General features: G+C 40.3%; 1 protein-coding gene across 4 annotated transcripts in view; it reads left to right on the top strand.

The window, feature by feature from the left end:
- LOC137287453 (acetyl-CoA carboxylase-like) overlaps positions 1 to 17,751 on the top strand; it is a 59,740-nt gene that overhangs the window by 22,463 nt on the left and 19,526 nt on the right. For 2 of the 4 annotated variants that reach the window (XM_067819759.1, XM_067819761.1), the window contains 15 exons: positions 275 to 484; positions 1,352 to 1,525; positions 2,282 to 2,607; positions 3,195 to 3,449; positions 3,700 to 3,781; positions 4,377 to 4,447; positions 4,831 to 4,971; positions 5,641 to 5,769; positions 6,095 to 6,185; positions 6,738 to 6,953; positions 7,465 to 7,584; positions 7,716 to 7,905; positions 8,414 to 8,538; positions 9,002 to 9,115; positions 10,237 to 10,350. In XM_067819759.1, coding sequence (XP_067675860.1) covers positions 275 to 484; positions 1,352 to 1,525; positions 2,282 to 2,607; positions 3,195 to 3,449; positions 3,700 to 3,781; positions 4,377 to 4,447; positions 4,831 to 4,971; positions 5,641 to 5,769; positions 6,095 to 6,185; positions 6,738 to 6,953; positions 7,465 to 7,584; positions 7,716 to 7,905; positions 8,414 to 8,538; positions 9,002 to 9,115; positions 10,237 to 10,350 — 2,358 coding nt within the window. Of the gene's footprint in view, positions 1 to 274; positions 485 to 1,351; positions 1,526 to 2,281; positions 2,608 to 3,194; positions 3,450 to 3,699; positions 3,782 to 4,376; positions 4,448 to 4,830; positions 4,972 to 5,640; positions 5,770 to 6,094; positions 6,186 to 6,737; positions 6,954 to 7,464; positions 7,585 to 7,715; positions 7,906 to 8,413; positions 8,539 to 9,001; positions 9,116 to 10,236; positions 10,351 to 11,109; positions 11,134 to 14,793; positions 14,836 to 17,751 lie in introns of all 4 variants that reach the window. The other 2 variants (XM_067819760.1, XM_067819758.1) reach the window with 2 other exon arrangements.

Below are 17,751 nucleotides of genomic sequence, written 5' to 3'. Positions count from 1 at the left end.
TTTGTCCCTTATCCTGGAGATGTTTGTAGCCATAAGAATTCTTAACTTTGATTGTAGCCAATGAGTGAAGATTGAGCTTAAGAAGTCCGAAGGGCTACAGATGTTTCAAGAATAGCTGGCATGAAGTCAAGTGCATATTGACACTATGTTAGTTAGCATCATGCTCAGGTTTATTGCATATTATTTGTGCTTTGCTTCCATAAGAGGCCGACACATTTTCATGTCATTGGAGTAATTTGTGTAGTGACATTAAACCCAAACCTGATGACTGCAGGTGCAAGCAGAGGTTCCCGGTTCCCCAATATTCATCATGAAGTTGGCATCTGCTGCCCGGCATCTTGAGGTCCAACTTCTGGCAGACAATTATGGTAATGCCATCTCTCTGTTCGGCCGGGATTGTTCCATACAGCGGAGGCACCAGAAGATCATTGAGGAGGCGCCAGTTGTTATTGCCAAATCTGACATCTTTGAGAGAATGGAGAAGGTAATTAGCTGCTGTTTAATAGACTGTAAATGTGTTGTCACAACTGCATAGCATGAATCTTATTGTTGAGTACCATCTAACTTCTAGATACTTTGGAACTGGGGCTGCTTTCACGAAGCAACATGTACTTAGGTTAACCTTAACTCCCTTTCTTTAACATCACGCTAAGGTTACCTCAGTGACTTATGATCACCTTAGTGCTTTGTGAAAGGAGGTCTCGGTCATCAGCAACCTGTACTTGTCATAAGAAGCAACATATGGAAGCGATAGTCATGCTTGTTGTCATCGTATCAGTGTTAAGTAGATTATATTCATGATATTGATCACTGGATTGTCTGGTCCAGACTCAGTTATATTACAATGCTGCCATAAAAATAGAATATTGCCAGTGTATCCATTCTTCGGTAAATACCTGAAAATTGCTTGTAAAATTCATTGGGTAGAAGTAAATTGAAAGCTAGCTGGACACTGTGTCCGATAAATATTCAGGTATTAAAATATGAAAAAAAGGCATGGGTAATTTGATAGTTTTGGCTGTGCTTTCACGTTCGCAAAAACAACGCTAAAAATAATTTTAAAATGACAGGCAATCCTGCACCTTGTTGTTGGTTAACATAATCAGTCATTCCGAATTTTCAATTCAATTTGTATTTCTTCAAATTAAAGCTTAGAACATAACCAAAGTTTCTCCAATTGTCTTATCAAATGTCAAAGTGTTACAGTATAATGATAGGATATGACTGGCAAAATTCATTCATCACTGGTAAAATTTTAGGTCCCTGGACACAGTGTCCAATAAATAATTAAGTCAGCAGAAACACTGATTGCTGTGTGCGTTGGTCAACAACACATTGCATTGCATTGCAGGCTGCTGTGACACTGGCCAAGATGGTGGGCTATGTGAGTGCTGGCACTGTGGAGTACCTCTACAATGCAGAGCAGGATGAGTTCTTCTTCCTGGAGCTGAACCCCAGACTGCAGGTGGAGCATCCCTGCACTGAGATGGTAGCAGACATCAACCTCCCTGCTGCCCAGCTACAGGTGAGCTTGTCACTACTTAGGCTTAAACCAAAAGACATCAATTGTTACAATGTTTATGCTTTTTGCCTCTGTATCAAATGATTTCAGCTCTTACGACTACGGCGCACTCTGTCTACTTCAGACCAGCATGGGACCTACTAAAAAGTCCAAATTAGACAGCAGTCCGAGTAGCACAGACATTTCCTATATTGATGCCATAAGACTCGGACCTTAAGTTCAGTCCAGTTTATACAGCAATCTGAGTTGGACAGAGTGCACTGTATTTAGCTTCACCTTTTTCATGCAGACAGTATTTTGTTAAGATCAGAGGGCCCTGATTCTCTGTTATTGCTTGATACCCAAAAGGAACAGGACATTTTACATGATAGCTAGAAGAATCTGTTATTTCTTGAACTGTATCTTCCATGGCCTAGCACCCATTATACTCATCCACCAGTGAAGATCGGGGTTAGAATTGATCTTCAGTAACTCATACGTGTCATAAGGGGTGACTAATGGGATCGGGTGGTCAGACTCACTGACTTGTTTGACACATGTTATTGTATCCCACCTGCATAGATCAGTGCTCATGCTATTGATCACTGGATTGTCTCTTCTAGACTCATTTATTTGCAGCTACCATATAGCTGGAATATTCCTGAGAGTGGTGTAAAACTAATTTCACTCGCTCATTCATATACTTATCCACTCATTGGATGCCTGTGTATCATGTACAGATTCACCTGCAAGTAATCACCTGGTTTGTTTCTTTGCCAGATTGCGATGGGTTTGCCACTTCATCGTATCAAAGACATCCGTGTTTTGTACGGTGAAGACCCGTGGGGGGAGACAACCATTGACTTTGACAACCCCCGAGTTAAACCCCATCCAAGAGGTCATGTGATTGCTGCCAGGATCACCAGCGAGAACCCTGATGAAGGCTTCAAGCCAAGCTCCGGTACCGTGCAGGAGCTGAACTTCCGCAGCAACAAGAACGTGTGGGGTTATTTCAGTGTAGCTGCGTCTGGAGGCCTCCATGAATTTGCAGACTCCCAGTTCGGCCACTGCTTCTCCTGGGGAGAAGACCGAGAAGATGCTAGAGAGTGAGTAACAGTCCACACTTGGCTTAACCTGACTGTGCAGATTTAGGATCAGAATCAGCAAGGCAAACTGGCTGGAAGACACACCTCTATAGATTAGTTGACTATTATTTCCCACATGAAACCGACATAGTGTGTTGTTACCGACATAACTGTTTGTTATATTGGAGGCTACAATTTGTAAGGAATTCTTCAAATTCTGTCATTGTCATTCCCAACCCCATATGGCTGGAATATTACTGAGTGTGGCATAAAACTAAACTCACTCACTCACTCATTGTCATTCAGTCTACATATAGGTACAGTCAACCAAGAGAGGTAATATGCGTCGATGCATCCAGGGTGAAGTAAAGATTTATCGGAACATCTATCCTGGAGATACTGAGTATGAGGTCCAATCTATCACTTAAGCCACTAATGAATACCTTGAGTCAAATAAGTGTAGCTAATAAAAATTCACACTTGTTGTAGTTACGAGCTACTGAAATGGTTTCAAGCCATGTTAGGCATGTGGACTCTGAAGGTTTTCTGCTAACTACAAATTTGAAACTTTTGCAGTCAGTTTGACCTTGATCTTGTATTTTGTCCAGGAACCTGGTGGTTGCCCTGAAGGAGTTGTCAATCCGTGGAGATTTCCGCACAACCGTGGAGTACCTCATCAAGCTCCTTGAGACGGACTCCTTCCAGGGTAACACCATCACCACTGCCTGGCTGGACAAACTCATCTCGGAGAAGGTTCAGGCGGAGAAACCAGACACCATGTTGGGTGTCATCTGTGGGGCATTACACATTGCTGACCAGAGGATCCTCGGCAGCTTCCAGGACTTCCAGACTTCGCTGGAGAGGTTTGTTATGCTTTCTGGTTCTCAGTGACACTAACAAAATAATTTCCACATACTTGTATATTCCTTTCTTCTTCGATATCAGCAGACATCAACCCTTGTTCCTGTGTATAATTTTCTGTTTTCATGCATACGCTTTTTCGTTCAGTTCCAACTTTTGAAGTTCATGCTGGCCAGCTACACAGGATTTCTGAGCCATGAACCGTTAACAACCATTTGAAATGCATGAGACAGGATTTAATGTTTGTTTCAGAGGCCAGATCTTGCCATCATCGTCTTTAAAGAACATTGCTGATGTTGAGTTCATAATGGAGGGTATCAAGTACGTCTTGCAGGTAGGTTTCGCTTCACACTGCTACACTGGTAAGCTTGTTCATTCATGGACATGTGATCCTGTGAACAGCAGACAGGTCACGTATCAGGTGAAGTTAAGCATATGTCACTTGCAGGTTTCGCTTCACACTGCTACACTGGTAAGCTTGTTTGTAGTATGCTCTGTATTATGTTTTTAGTCAAACTTCTGATTAGGGATTCTGTAGTTTTTGTGTTTAGAAGAGCAAGTTCTCATAGGTGCTTTTGAGAATTATGTCAGTGTTTAGAATTCAGCCCTAAGCTGATGACTCGTATTGAATAATTTGATAGTTTTTGTGACAACACTGAAGGTTATAATTCTTTTGTGTTGGAGGAACATTGTATTTTGTGTATCATTGCATGGACATGTGATCCTGTGAACAGCAGACAGGTCACGTATCAGGTGAAGTTAAGCATATGTCACTTGCAGATCGTTGTTTCATGTGTGAACTTTCTTGTCAACTTGGTTCATGGTCTTGAGGGCTTTGATACTGACTATAATTGATATATATACCTCTGTTTTACCCAGTGGGATGAGATGGTAAGGTGAGTGTTGACCTTGTTGTGTTGTGTCTGCAGGTGATCAAGACGGGCATCAGCAGCTACTTCCTGTGTATGAACAACTCTGTCTTGGATGTCGAGGCACATCGGTGAGAACTGATTATCATTGAAATTTCGTTTTGAATAGGATCAGTATCCCGAAGAAAATATTTCACAATTGCCAGACTCCATCTGAGTTCAGATATGATGGCACAGTTGTTATATAGATAGAGTGATAACAGCTTGTCATGCTAAGAACCATCAGATTTGATTCTGTAAATGGCCACAATATGTTAACCCCATTTCTGGTGGCCCTCATCATGATTTTGCTTAAATATTGCTGAAAGCTGTGTAAGACTGTGTCACTTTCCTGCAGAACTGTATTTCACTATTACAGATGTCATTAAACCCAAGTCTCATGCTTGTTCCTGTGTTTCCCCACTTCCTCAAAGACTTCAGTTACAGAATCCATGACACCCTAATATTGTTTCAGTCTGTCTGATGGTGGGCTGCTTCTGTCAGTGGATGGCTCCAGTCACACGACTTACATGAAGGACCAAGTCAGCAGTTACCGTGTCACCATCGGCAACAAGACTTGTGTCCTGCACCGAGAGAATGACCCCACTGTGCTCAGGTCAGTGGCCAAATGTTCAGGTCATGAACTTCAGGCATCCATGACAATCCATCTCACCACATGGAAATATCAAATCCAAAAATGAAATCTCATCAGCCCATGCGGAGACATGAAGTTATGGAAAACTGTAACAACTTGGATATCAGAAATGTCAGATGGTAGTTTTGCATTTTACAGGGCACGCTGTAAATTATTGCATTTAGGTGTCCTAAGTAAGACTTTGCGTTTAATATTACGGACAGTAAAGATGAAATTTTGAAAATTCTAATCACCAGTGTCCAGAATTAGGTTACATTTGGGTTCCAGGTGCTGAGTTTGACAAGTTTATGCCGTATGGACATAGAAGTGATCAGTGTATTGTTAGAAAGCTCAGAAAATAAAGCTGTTTGAAACTCTAAGAGTAGACAAGCATAGACTTAATCTGAACACAATTAGTGCTGGAAGTTGCAAGTTGGTCTGACAGTTTCAAGTCTGTCATATGCTGCATGAAAAATACCATCATTTATGGAAATGTAATCTGAGTGCTTATGAGTCAGAGCAGGTGTTGATTCATTGAAAGTTGAACCACCTTGCAAATTACATGTTTTAATTCATAATTAGCAGACTGAACTTGTGGAAGTAACATGGCTTCTCTGACAGTGTGTTGATTAGTGGTTTTGAACTGTTTAGATCACCATCTGCTGGTAAGTTGATCAACTACATCGTGGAGGATGGAGGTCACGTGTTTGCAGGGGATGCATATGCTGAGATTGAGGTGATGAAGATGGTGATGGAACTACGCGCCACAGAGAGCGGATGGTAAGTGGAAGCATGTTTTGTTAGGCTGATATAGAGGTCATGTGTAATTTGAAGTCTACAGAACGAATGGTCACAGAGCGTGTGTAGTAAGTTGAAATGTTAGTAGAACAATCTTCATACCATGATTACACAGTGCCATTTAGAAACCCCAAATATGACATATGTTGAATCTTCATACCACTTAAAGGATGTGATCACTTGAAGTTTGTTCCAAAATTCCAAAAGTCGCTTTGATTCACTTATTTTTGTTACAGTAAGAGTATACAGTAAGGAGTTGCTGAACTGATAATTCTAATTATAAAGTAATGGCCTTTTTTCCTCCCAGCATTCACTACGTGAAGCGGCAGGCAGCAGTGTTGGACCCAGGTGTGATTGTGGCTCGCATGCAGTTGGATGACCCAAGCAGAGTACAACAAGTATGTATATAGCAGTCTGTGACTTTAACTGCTTGTACTTAAACCCAAGTCCACTCTGTTTTTGTCAAAGAGCGAGTGAGTTCAGTTTTATTTATGCCACTTTTAGAAGTATTTTGACAATGTCATGGCAGGGGACACCAGGTATGGGCTTTACACACTGTATCCATGTTGGGAATCAAACCCAGGTTTTCTGTGTGATGAGCGAATACCATTACCACAAGGCTTCCTGACCACACCAAGGGAGTTTGTGTAATGAAACTAGGATGTACTGTAAAAGGCTCTAAGTTTAGGGACACAGCAGCACTGTGCAAATGTACCCTTCATTTGGGTTGTAAATCAAAAGTTAGTGTTTCCATTCACTGTCATAAAGTCAAAGGACCAGTATATTTATAGCAAACAGGTCCTGAGAAAGGGCAGTAAGTTTACCTGTCCCTTGATAAATTTGAAAATCACCGGACACACTGAAAGCACAATGTTCATAATTTATTATGTTGATAAGATATGTCCCTGCAGATATTGCTGTTGCTTGTCACTTGTAGCTGTATGTTTCAGGCTCAGCTGTTCACGGGGACACTACCGACCCCCCAGAACCCTACGCTGCATGGCGACCGCCTCCACCAGGTGTTCCAGCGGGCCCGCATACAACTGGAGAACATCATGGCGGGATATGTCCTCCCTGAACCCTACTTCAAGGAGAGGCTGATAGCTAATTTGGAATGCATTATGAAATGTCTGAAGGAACCGTCACTACCACTGCTAGAGCTGCAGGTAGGTTGTGATACAGAAGAGTTTGCTTTGGTGTATTAACCGAGTTCATTGACAGCTTTAAGGAGGACATGATTTGAGTTGGGTGTATCTTTATGTATTAATCTTTGTGTTGAATCTGGGGCGTAATAGATTCCCAGGACTCCATGCCTGTTGTAAGGGCTGATAATGGAGAGTTGTTATCAACCACTAGTTTGCTTGGTCTTATGTATAGATCACTGATGTTATAGGTCACTGTCATGTCATAAGTCACTGTGATGTCATAGGTCAAGGCGATGTCATAGGTCACTGTCATGTCTAAGGTCTTGATGTTGTGCTTTTTCAAGGTTAGTTCACAGAAATGCTATTTGTGAGATAGCATAATCCTTGATGATGTTAAATATTCATGCAATTTATCATATCCTTTATGTTAATATGAGATAATGTCATTTAAGTTGCACACATTCTTCTTGTACATGTGGAGCTTACAGCAGCAAGGAGAGAGACTGGTTTGAAATGTCTGTCTCTCTTCCAGGACTTGATTTCTATGATCTCTGGGAGAATTCCTGCCAAAGTTGAGAAGTCGATGCGCAGGCTGATGGCTTCCTACGCAAGCAATATCACATCCGTCCTGTGTCAGTTTCCTAGTCAGCAGGTGAGTATGTCACTCACTCACTCATTTCAAATCAAATCAAATAAACGTTGAATAAATCATATCAGATACCATCGGAAATAATGTCTCTGTATTTCACCCCTCCATGTAATCTGGGCTAACTTTTCTTTCAGATTGCCAATGTTATTGACAGCTATGCTGCTACACTGACAAAACGAACAGAGAGAGATGTCTTCTTCATGACAACTCAGGGTATCGTGCAGCTGGTCCAGAGGTATCGCAGTGGTATTCGAGGTCATCTCAAGTCTGTTGTGCAGGACCTCCTCCGCCAGTACCTCCGGGTAGAGCTACAATTTCAGCAGGGTAAGTCTGGAAAATGTGAAAACAAGAGATCATGTACAATATGTAAAACTTGTCCGAGTGACCATGTGTGTTGCATCTGATCACTACGACAAGTGTTTTCACTGACATTGTGTGTGTGACAAGTCACTTCAACAAGTGTGTTCACTGACCCTATGTGTGTGACAAGTCCTTTGGATAATGTGTTCACTGACATTGTGAGTCTGACAAGTCACTTCAACTAATGTGTTCACTGACCATATCTGTGTGACAGGTCTTTTTGAAAAATGAGTTCACTGATATTATGTATGTGACAGGTCACTGCGACAAGTGTTTTCACTGACATTGTGTGTGTGACAAGTCACTTCAACAAGTGTGTTCACTGATCCTATCTGTGTGACAGGTCTTTTTGAAAAATGAGTTCACTGACATTATGTATGTGACAGGTCACTACGACAAGTATTTTCACTGACATTATGTGTGTGACAAGTCACTTCAACTAGTGCGTTCACTGACATTATGTGTGTGACAGGTCACTATGACAAGTGTGTCTACCAGTTACGAGAGAAGAACAAAGATGACATGGCTACAGTTGTAGCCACGATCTTCTCCCATCTTGCTGTCCAGCAGAAGAATAACCTCGTCATCATGCTCATTGTAAGTTCCTCTCTAACTATACATCTTACTCTGGGTCAGGGTTTGAAAAGAATTGTCTGTCTCTTGTCAAAAAGGGTCATTCATGGCCCAGTCGTCTAAGATGCTGACTAGTGAAGGTTGCCAAATGTGCAGATCGATGCTCATGCTTTTGATCACTGGATTTTCTAGTGCATACTCGCTGGAATATTGGTGAATGCAGTGTGAATCTAAACTCACTCATTCACTCACTCAGAGATGCTGATATCAGTCTCGACAACATATACAGAAGCTAAATGTCAAGCAAAATGAATGTTGAAGGGGAAGTAACTCTGACTGGTGACCAGTTGATGCAATGAGAGAGAAAAAATTGCAGAAGTAAAACATAATGATTTTTTTCCCAAACTGCCTGACTTGTCCAGCATAAATCCCCAGTACAGCCCTTTTGTGTATGAGTGTAAGGAAAACCTTTGTTGCTGGATTTCAGGACCACTTGTGTGGGAAGGAGCCAGGGGTCACAGACGAGATGGCATCCATCTTGAATGACCTCACTCAGCTCAACAAGAAGGAAAATGCCAAGGTTGCCCTCCGAGCCAGACAGGTAATCGTATTGATGTAACTTCTTCTAATGTCGTTAATAATAGTGATATGATAAGGCCACTTATATAGCACTGAACTCCACGCCACAAAGGCCATGCTCTAAGCGCATACATCAGGATGGACATTATTAACTCAATAATGCAAGCTGCCTGTGAGGCCCTATGAGGTTGATATTCTTTAATCTGCTAGCAGGGTATGAAACTCCTGAAATTTCAGTTAAATCTCTCTAAATCTCTTCAGCTTGTTAGATGTAAAACTTGCTGTCAGTGACCAAAACTTGCCTGCCCACAAATTATCTTCACACAGAGCATGTCTAGATTTTAACTCGACCATCGGGCAGGGGAATTTGAAAATGTAGCATTCCTTCTTGAAAATAACCCATCCCAGGCAGTTGGACAGACAGGTATTTCAAACTCTGCTGTTTTGTTCATTGGCTTCACACAGCCATTGAGAAAGCCAGAAACCTTGAGGTCTGGGTACAAATACCTCCTGCCCCTGATTCCAATGCTGCAACTTCTGAAAACTTACACAACTTGGTGTAAATGAAATGCTGAAGCCTCAAACCTACTCAGGCTGGTTATGGTGCTTGTTCCTGCTGAAACTGGGTGAAATACCCCAACCACCTATGATTTGGCTGGTGGATTACGCAGCCTCATGGATTAGGTGCTCATGTTCTGTTACTTGTATAATGGGATGTCATTGCAATCTGACCCTAGGAATCATTGCTAAGAATGACACTGACTGGATTGTCTGTTCCATGCTTGATTGCTTCAATCTGATGCCACTTATATGCTGTTGTAAGTACACTCATTCACACACCTGCAGAAACGGAAACTGACCTGTGAAGATCAGGGTTAGAAGTGATCTTCAGTAACTCATGCTGCTTGTATGAGTTGACTAACAGTATCAGATGGTCAGGCTCACTGACTTGGTTGACGCATGTCATCGTATCCCAATTGCATACATCACTACTCATGCTGCCGTCAATCACTGGATTGTCTGGTCCAAATGTGATTAATTACAGAATGGCAGCATGTAATTTGACTGCTGCAGAGTGCAGCATAAAACTAAACTCACTCACTGAAGACAAACCACCCATTAAGAAGCAAGTTTGTCTTCCAGGTTCTGATTGCTGCCCACCAGCCTCCTTATGAGCTTCGGCACAACCAGATGGAGTCCATCTTCCTCTCTGCCATCGACATCTACGGCCATGAGTTTTGTCCAGAGAACCTGCAGGTGGGTGACAGGCTGCTACACCGTATGCTTAGCTTAGGCTTCCTGAAAAACCACATGGTTGTTATTGTTGTTGTTGCTTATGACTCAAGCCAGACTTTCATTTGTGTTGGTTTACACACAGTGTGTCATTAAGTAATATTGAAATATAGATCGGAGAAAAAGAGTTTTATGATGAAATTGTTAGTATACAACAAGATTGTGCTCTCAGCTGCCTCTTGGTTAATTAGAGACTAATCAGTGAATAGAGAAAGTATAATTATGATAGGATTGGCATCAAATTTAGCCAACCTGCCAATTGTATTGTGTGATTGTTTCAGTCTGACCCCTCCAAACAACACCCCATCGGTACCCCACCCTTCCTCAGTTCCTTCATAATTATTTCCCAGTTCTTAAGTCAAATCTTTTCATTTGGGGAATAGAACAGTAATTTTTTCATACACAACCCCAGTCTCCCCCCACTCCCCATCCCCCACCCCACCCCACCCTCATTTGAGATTTATGACAGCCGAACCCTTTCCTTTAGCCCTTTTATTGGTTAATAACTTATTTCCCATGATATATTTGTCAGTTCTTGTCTGTAAACCAATGTAGAAAGTGTTGCCACAGTGATTGTGTTGCAGTGATTGTGATAGTTATATTGCACTGTTTGTGTGTAGTTTTCTAGCTGTTTTCTTTAACTAGTCAAGGCTGCTTTAATTGTAACACATGAATGGTGTGACTATGGTTGCAATGAAGCATCAAATTGTATTTCTGTTCCAGGATATGCCGCGGGCCATTTACATGGTTTGAACTGTTTGCTGTGGCATTTGAAATTTATTTCATTTTGCTTTTATGTTTTTTACCATTATTCTTGACTCAGTTGGTCCAAGATCAACAACCCTAGTATAAATGCTGGCAGCTGCCAGTCACTCATGAAGAACTTCTGAAAGAAAATTTCAATATGGTCGACTATTTCATTTACTCTGCTATATTGTTACAATCATGTGCTCAGTGGTATATACTCATTGTTGATGTGCCTCTGTGGGTAATTGACCCTTGAAGGTCCAGGGTAGAATAGGCCTTCAGCAACCCATACTTGTCATAAGAAGCGACTAACGGGATCGGGTGATCAGACTCGCTGACATGGTTGAAACTATATCAATCAGTTCCCAATGGCGCAGATCGATGCTCGGAATGTTGATCACTGGATTGTCTGGTCCAGCATATGCAGACTGCAGCCATATAGCTGGAATATTGGTGATTGCAGTGTAAAACTAAACTCACTCACTCTGTTGCTAGTTCGCTAGAACAGAAAGTTGCTTGTTCATTCATGGATTTTAAAAGCTGGTGCTGGTACTTGTCACCCTGCCTTGCATTTAGTATTCAAGTGATAAAACAGCAACTGATTGGATTCTTTACATTGTGAGCTAGTCCTATACTCTCATAAAATATGGTGACTCAATGGGTTGAAACTATGACATTGGCATTAGTCTGAACTAATGTAAGCAGACCACACCATGCTCATTCAAATATAGGCCCACACATAGTATTAAGTACAGCAATCTTAAACACAATGGACCCATGAAGATATGGGCTAGACTAGGTCTTCAGTAACCCATGCTTGTCATAAGAAACGACTAACAGGACTGGGTGATCTGGTTTGCTGACTTGGTTGACACATGATGTATCCCAGTTATGAAGATTGATGCTCATGCTGTTGATCACTGGATTGTCTGACCTTGACTTTATTGTCTGTTAAACAGGAATCAAAACAACTTACACGCAATGTTATCACCTCACTATTTTGTGTTTAGTGTAATATCAATATACAACCATTCCTTACAAGATCTCTATAGAGATCGATGATCTGAATGTCATCAAACTGACATGCCATGACATGAATGAATTACTGAACAAAGTGACTCAACTTGGTCACATGCTATGTAGAAAGCTCTAGAATATGACTTAAGCCAGGTCACAGGTGGTAGGGTAGCCTAGTGGTTAGAGTGTTAGCTTTTCACACTGAAGACCCAGGTTAATTCTTCACATAGGTAGAATGTGTGAAGCCCATTTTTGGTGTACCCTGCCACAATATTGCTAAAACATTGCTAGAATATTGCTGAAGGTGGTGTAAAATAAAACTCTCACCATTCAAGGTCACAGTTTCTGTAGCCAGAGGGTATATTATTTCTAAAATGACCTGTAGTTAGTGTTACCTGTTTCGAGAATGGGCTGTGAATTCATCACCTAGACTCAAGTGCATAATCTGGTGTGTTGCCATCAGGGCAATAGGAAGATGTCGTCATCATGATTAAAGTGTTGGGGACAATGACTATTCCCTCATCAAGGTTGGTTTCCCCATGTGCCATCAATGTGTGATGCCAGTTTCTAGTGTCCCCTGAAATGACTTTGATGGTAAATTGTGAAAGGCTGGAAAAATAAGACTCTCTACATTTGTGGGAGTAAGAATGGCAACTTTCTGCATGTTTTTCATGAAAATTTTCCTTGTTAAATACTGGTGATAGTACATTATCCTCACAATAATAGTCTAAGTACACTTAGTCTCAGTGTATTTCATTACACTCCACCACTGAGTCTAACAAAACCTAGTAGAAGGTCGCGTCAGGTAACCTTTGAGCGACCAATGACCGTCCAATCAAATGTGAGACGGTTAAATAGATTTAACCAATCAGACAACGGCTACTATTTATGGATCGGAGGGACTTTCAAAATATTCAGGTCACTGACACAGATCTTTCAACAAACAAAAATCCGCATATGACACAGTTATTTGACTGGCAGTATATACGCTTAAGGGTTTCTGTTGACATGGTTACCATTAGCTAATATTTCCGCAAGATGACATTCTTGAATATTGCCAAAAACACTATTTTCAGCGACTTATTACTCGCTGTTGTCATGGCAGTACGTACGCCGTGTGCATCACCCGAAAGTCATTTGTATGCTAAATGGCATTTGGAATCGTTCGGGTACGAGCCTTTTCGAGATAAAAGGTTCAAAAGGTACGTGCGAAAGTCCACGTTCGCGATTTTGGTATGCTGTGTTCTGATTGGTCAGTCTCAATGGTTACCTGACACGACCTTCCGTAAGGTTTTGTTAGACTCAGTAGTGGAGTGTAATGAAAAGTACTGACGATAAATGAGAAATCAGTGTATAACACATAGAGTTAAGAATCACTTTGTCTGTTGATAGGTTTGTATGGATAGTTATACCCATTGCAAAAATCGGCTTGTCTAGCTGCTTGTATATCAACTTCAGAAACGCTTTCCTCTATCTGCACCCAGTGTTTCCTACACTCCTGTATAAGAGAGACCCATATCAGAAAATTGGTGTGAAATGTGTGGCAGCAAATTCCAGGTCCGTATTTGGTTGGCTACTTAATGATGACAACCTTGAGTCAGATTATCATGGACCCCACTCAGTATTGTGAGAGATGGATGGGTCACCTTCACTTACATCTTTATGGTGTTATGTGGCGGTGGAGTAGCCTAGTGGGTAAAGAGTTGGCTGATCATGCTCGTCGAATGCCCACATGGAGGCAGTGTGTGAAGCCCATTTATGGTGTTCCTCACCATGATGCTGCATTGTTCTTAAACACACTCAGTCAGTCTTTATGATTTTAGAATATTAATAAATGATAAGTATTATCTTGTCGCCATTATCTTATTTGCACTGATAATCCACAGGTAAAATAGTAGGGTAGGGGTGATAAAGGGGTTACCTGAGGTATAAGTACGAAGCAGGAGGCCAAATAAAGTCAGAAGTGACCATTGATGTATTACTGTAATGATTAGAATATGTGAAATGTATCTTGATTCAATATTAAACAGTGTGTAGGAAACACTGCAATTGTGCCTATAAGATATGATTTATGCTCCAACTTGTTTAGCTGTCACTGGTGATATGCAGTTGACATGATATATGGTATGTTACAATCACCTGTATAGTTATCTCTATCATGAGCTACACTGATGTATTTGCAATATTGAATACAAGACTTGGGACTGGGTGGGTTGAAGGTGAGATCTGGCTTGTCTCAAAAGGCATCTGTGCGACTTGCTTGTTGCTCATTTTGAAACACCTTATGATGTTAATGGTATCAACAACACTTTTGAAAAGTAATGTCACCGCCATCTTTGTAGTAATGGTGACCGGACATATTTTCAATATTAACTATGTAATCTTCTAATAAGAGGTGAACTAAGGGTTGGACAGTTTGAAGGTGAGGTCTGGCTTCTCACAAAATGTATCAATTCTACTTTTGCTTGTTGATGCATTTAGAAACATCTTGACGTATGTATCATGTCTGAAATTAGTAGAGTAATCTGTGTCTACAATATATTTGTTTTTTCTCAGAAATATAAACATTTTACAGTTTCAAAAAATTGTTTGACTGCTCAAATTTCATTGAATTATTAAAGTGCACTTTGATCATTTTGATAGGTGATGTGCCTTAATGATTTCAAGAGGGTCTCAAACGTAAAGGTGATAACAATAAATAAATCATTGCGTAAGGTTTAATAATAAATTTTCCCCTTTGTGTGCTTTGATATCAAGTATTTCAACAATTGTTGATAACAGCAGAATACCGCATGATGCCTCCCAGAGCTTTGCTAACTAACCAATGTTGTCAATGATATCAAAATACACTTTTCTTTTTCCACCTTCACAGAGCATTCTGTCATTTTGTATAAATTACTTCTTGTAAATTATCGATCAGAATATTAATTTACTCCATGAACGTAACGTCAAGAAAGATCTACTATGGACTGCATAATAATCACTGTGTAATATCTTCTTCAATAGAATCAAAGTATTTTCTTGGAAAATTGAATATACTATGCTGCTTGTTTTGCTTAATTGCCTTTCTCTATGTAGCTTGTAAGATGCGATCTCATGCTAACTCGGTGCTTGATTTCTTTGCAGTATTACCATTGGTAATAATTCAGGTTTAAAGCATCCATGAATTGGATTAGGTTCCTATGGCAACATACAGCATAGCTGCAGTGTGTGGCACCCTACCCAACGAAGCATCCCTTAACTGACTTACAGTCTGGCTTGCAATACTGTGAAAAACGTTGCATGGCATTCCATATATTTTTAATCTTTTGACTAACAGAAGTATTATTGGCATATAAAAATTGCCTCAAAGCATTATCAAAAATTTTAATTTTGTAGGATTTTTCTCTTTAATTCTTGCCAACAAATTAAACTCAATAGCTGTGGGTTTAATTAGAGCACCCCAATGGCTCTTGACTGTCAGTGAGTCATGATATTTCCCTTTGTAGCATTAAAAAATATCATGGATAACTGGTTTCAGAAACGTGAAACATGTGGGATGTTAATTATATTCATTCATGGTCTACTGTACAAAAGTCTTAAGGTATGTAGTTAATCTTGTACGTATTAGACCAATGAAGGCCGCCATATGGCTGGAATATTGCTGAGTGTGGCGTCAAACTAAACTCACTCACTCTCGTATGTATTACTTCAGTATCATTATTTATGGATAATAACATAATGATGATATGCTTGTAAAGCACATGACTCTATATATAGGTAATATATATACCTGAAGCAGTGAATTACTATGTCATCTCAGCTCCATGGGGATTACCGTAATTTGCTTACGTTAAATTGTCCAAGATCACGGCTTGAGCCCGATAAAGACCCATGAAATAACCCATGAAGGTTTAGGTTATAAATTTTCAAAAGCAACCCATGTTAGTCGTAAGAAGTGACTAACTGGTTTGGGTTTCCAGGCTTCGATGTGTCATTGTGCAGCATTTGCATAGATTGATGATCATGATGTCAATCACTGGATTGTCTTGTCCAGACTTGATTAGTTAGACAGCTTTCATATAGTTCAAATATTGCTGAGCAAATATCATGAACTTGCTTTATCCAATGCCTTGTCATTAAGATTGAGAACTTGTTGGTGATATGATCATTTCTTTTAGAAAAGTTTCTTTGTTGCTTGTCAAATTCTTGACACTTAATTGAAAAGTAAACTGATCAAGTCCTCAAATTCAGATGACATTTTAAACATTCCAGTTCAAATCTTCAAATTCCTGGTTGAAAGAGTAAACGAAACAAGCAGATGGGAAAGTGATGCATTGTGATTCCTACTGTGATTGGTCTATTTCCAGAGATTGACGCTTCTAAAAGTTCTTAACAACATTAGCATGCAACATTAGCATAACTGGTCTCTTTCAAGATGTTTTTCTACATCAATGATCCAAAAGAATGCAATAATGAACACCAAAGAATTCAAGTAGACAGTAAATTAGGAATAATCTTGCCCACTGGATAAGGGCAAGAACCGTACGTGTAGCCATTCTTTGTGTTACTGAAAAAAGTTTAAAACAATTGTGCCTCACTTTCTCCACTCACTCACAAACACACGACAAATAGTTATACTCTGTTAACACTGACTGTTCAGTCACAGATTTCTTTCATATCTTTGACAGCAGTTGGCTGTTCACATTATAGTCGCCTATTTTGTATCACTGCTTTTCAGGATCGGGGTTACATCTGGTTTATCTCTTATTGTGGGGCAGTTTGCACAGCAGAGTTGTGTCCCTTGGGACCACCAAAGATGTTTGGTGAAAATCTTGGTTTTGCCCTGTTGCTCGGTTTGTTTGCACCATACGTTTTTGTTAGTGTTTACCGAAGAGGTAAATAAATGCCTGTGTCCTGTTTTGCTTCGGGCTGAAATGTGGTAATGTAACTGGAATGCTGGTCAGGGTGGCAGTGCAGCTCGCTAACTCCATGACAGTACAAATTATGAAATGTAAATACATACGTATGCAAAGGAACTTGCAAATAGTGGAGTCTGCAATACTGGTTACCATGCTGTTATCTTATACTTATGTGTGACTTGTATTTGTAGTATGGGGATGGGTGGCCTGCTTGTCATCTCTATCCCCAAGTTTGTGGTCTACAACCTACCTGGGGATTTTTGAAGACCTATAGCAGTGATGGGCCACATCATCCTGAAGAACAGGGTTCTCTACCCTACATGGGTACAATGTGTGAAACCCATTTCTGGTGTTCCCTGCTGTGATATTGCTGGAATATGTATTGCTGAAAGAGGTGTAAAATAATACTTACTCACCGTAAAACTTCCATCTTGCATAACTGAAATATTGTTGAATGTGGAATTACACCTTCTCACTCACCAAATGACTCTCACTTGTAGCATGGCACCACAAATATTTCTGGTGAGGCTTGAAATAACATGGAAATGATTCCTATTCTGTATTTCCAAGTTTAACTGTTGCAAGGTCATTTGATACCTTGATTCTGTGATGAATTTGTGTTATGGCTTTGGATAATCATTTAAATGTTTGTACATTGTTCCTTTCTTCAGATTTGCATTTGAATTTCAATTGCTGTGTG

This window comes from Haliotis asinina, chromosome 6 (genome assembly GCF_037392515.1).
Source record: "Haliotis asinina isolate JCU_RB_2024 chromosome 6, JCU_Hal_asi_v2, whole genome shotgun sequence".
NCBI classification, from domain to species: domain Eukaryota; kingdom Metazoa; phylum Mollusca; class Gastropoda; order Lepetellida; family Haliotidae; genus Haliotis; species Haliotis asinina.
This window is presented reverse-complemented; position numbering and strand designations above follow the sequence as displayed.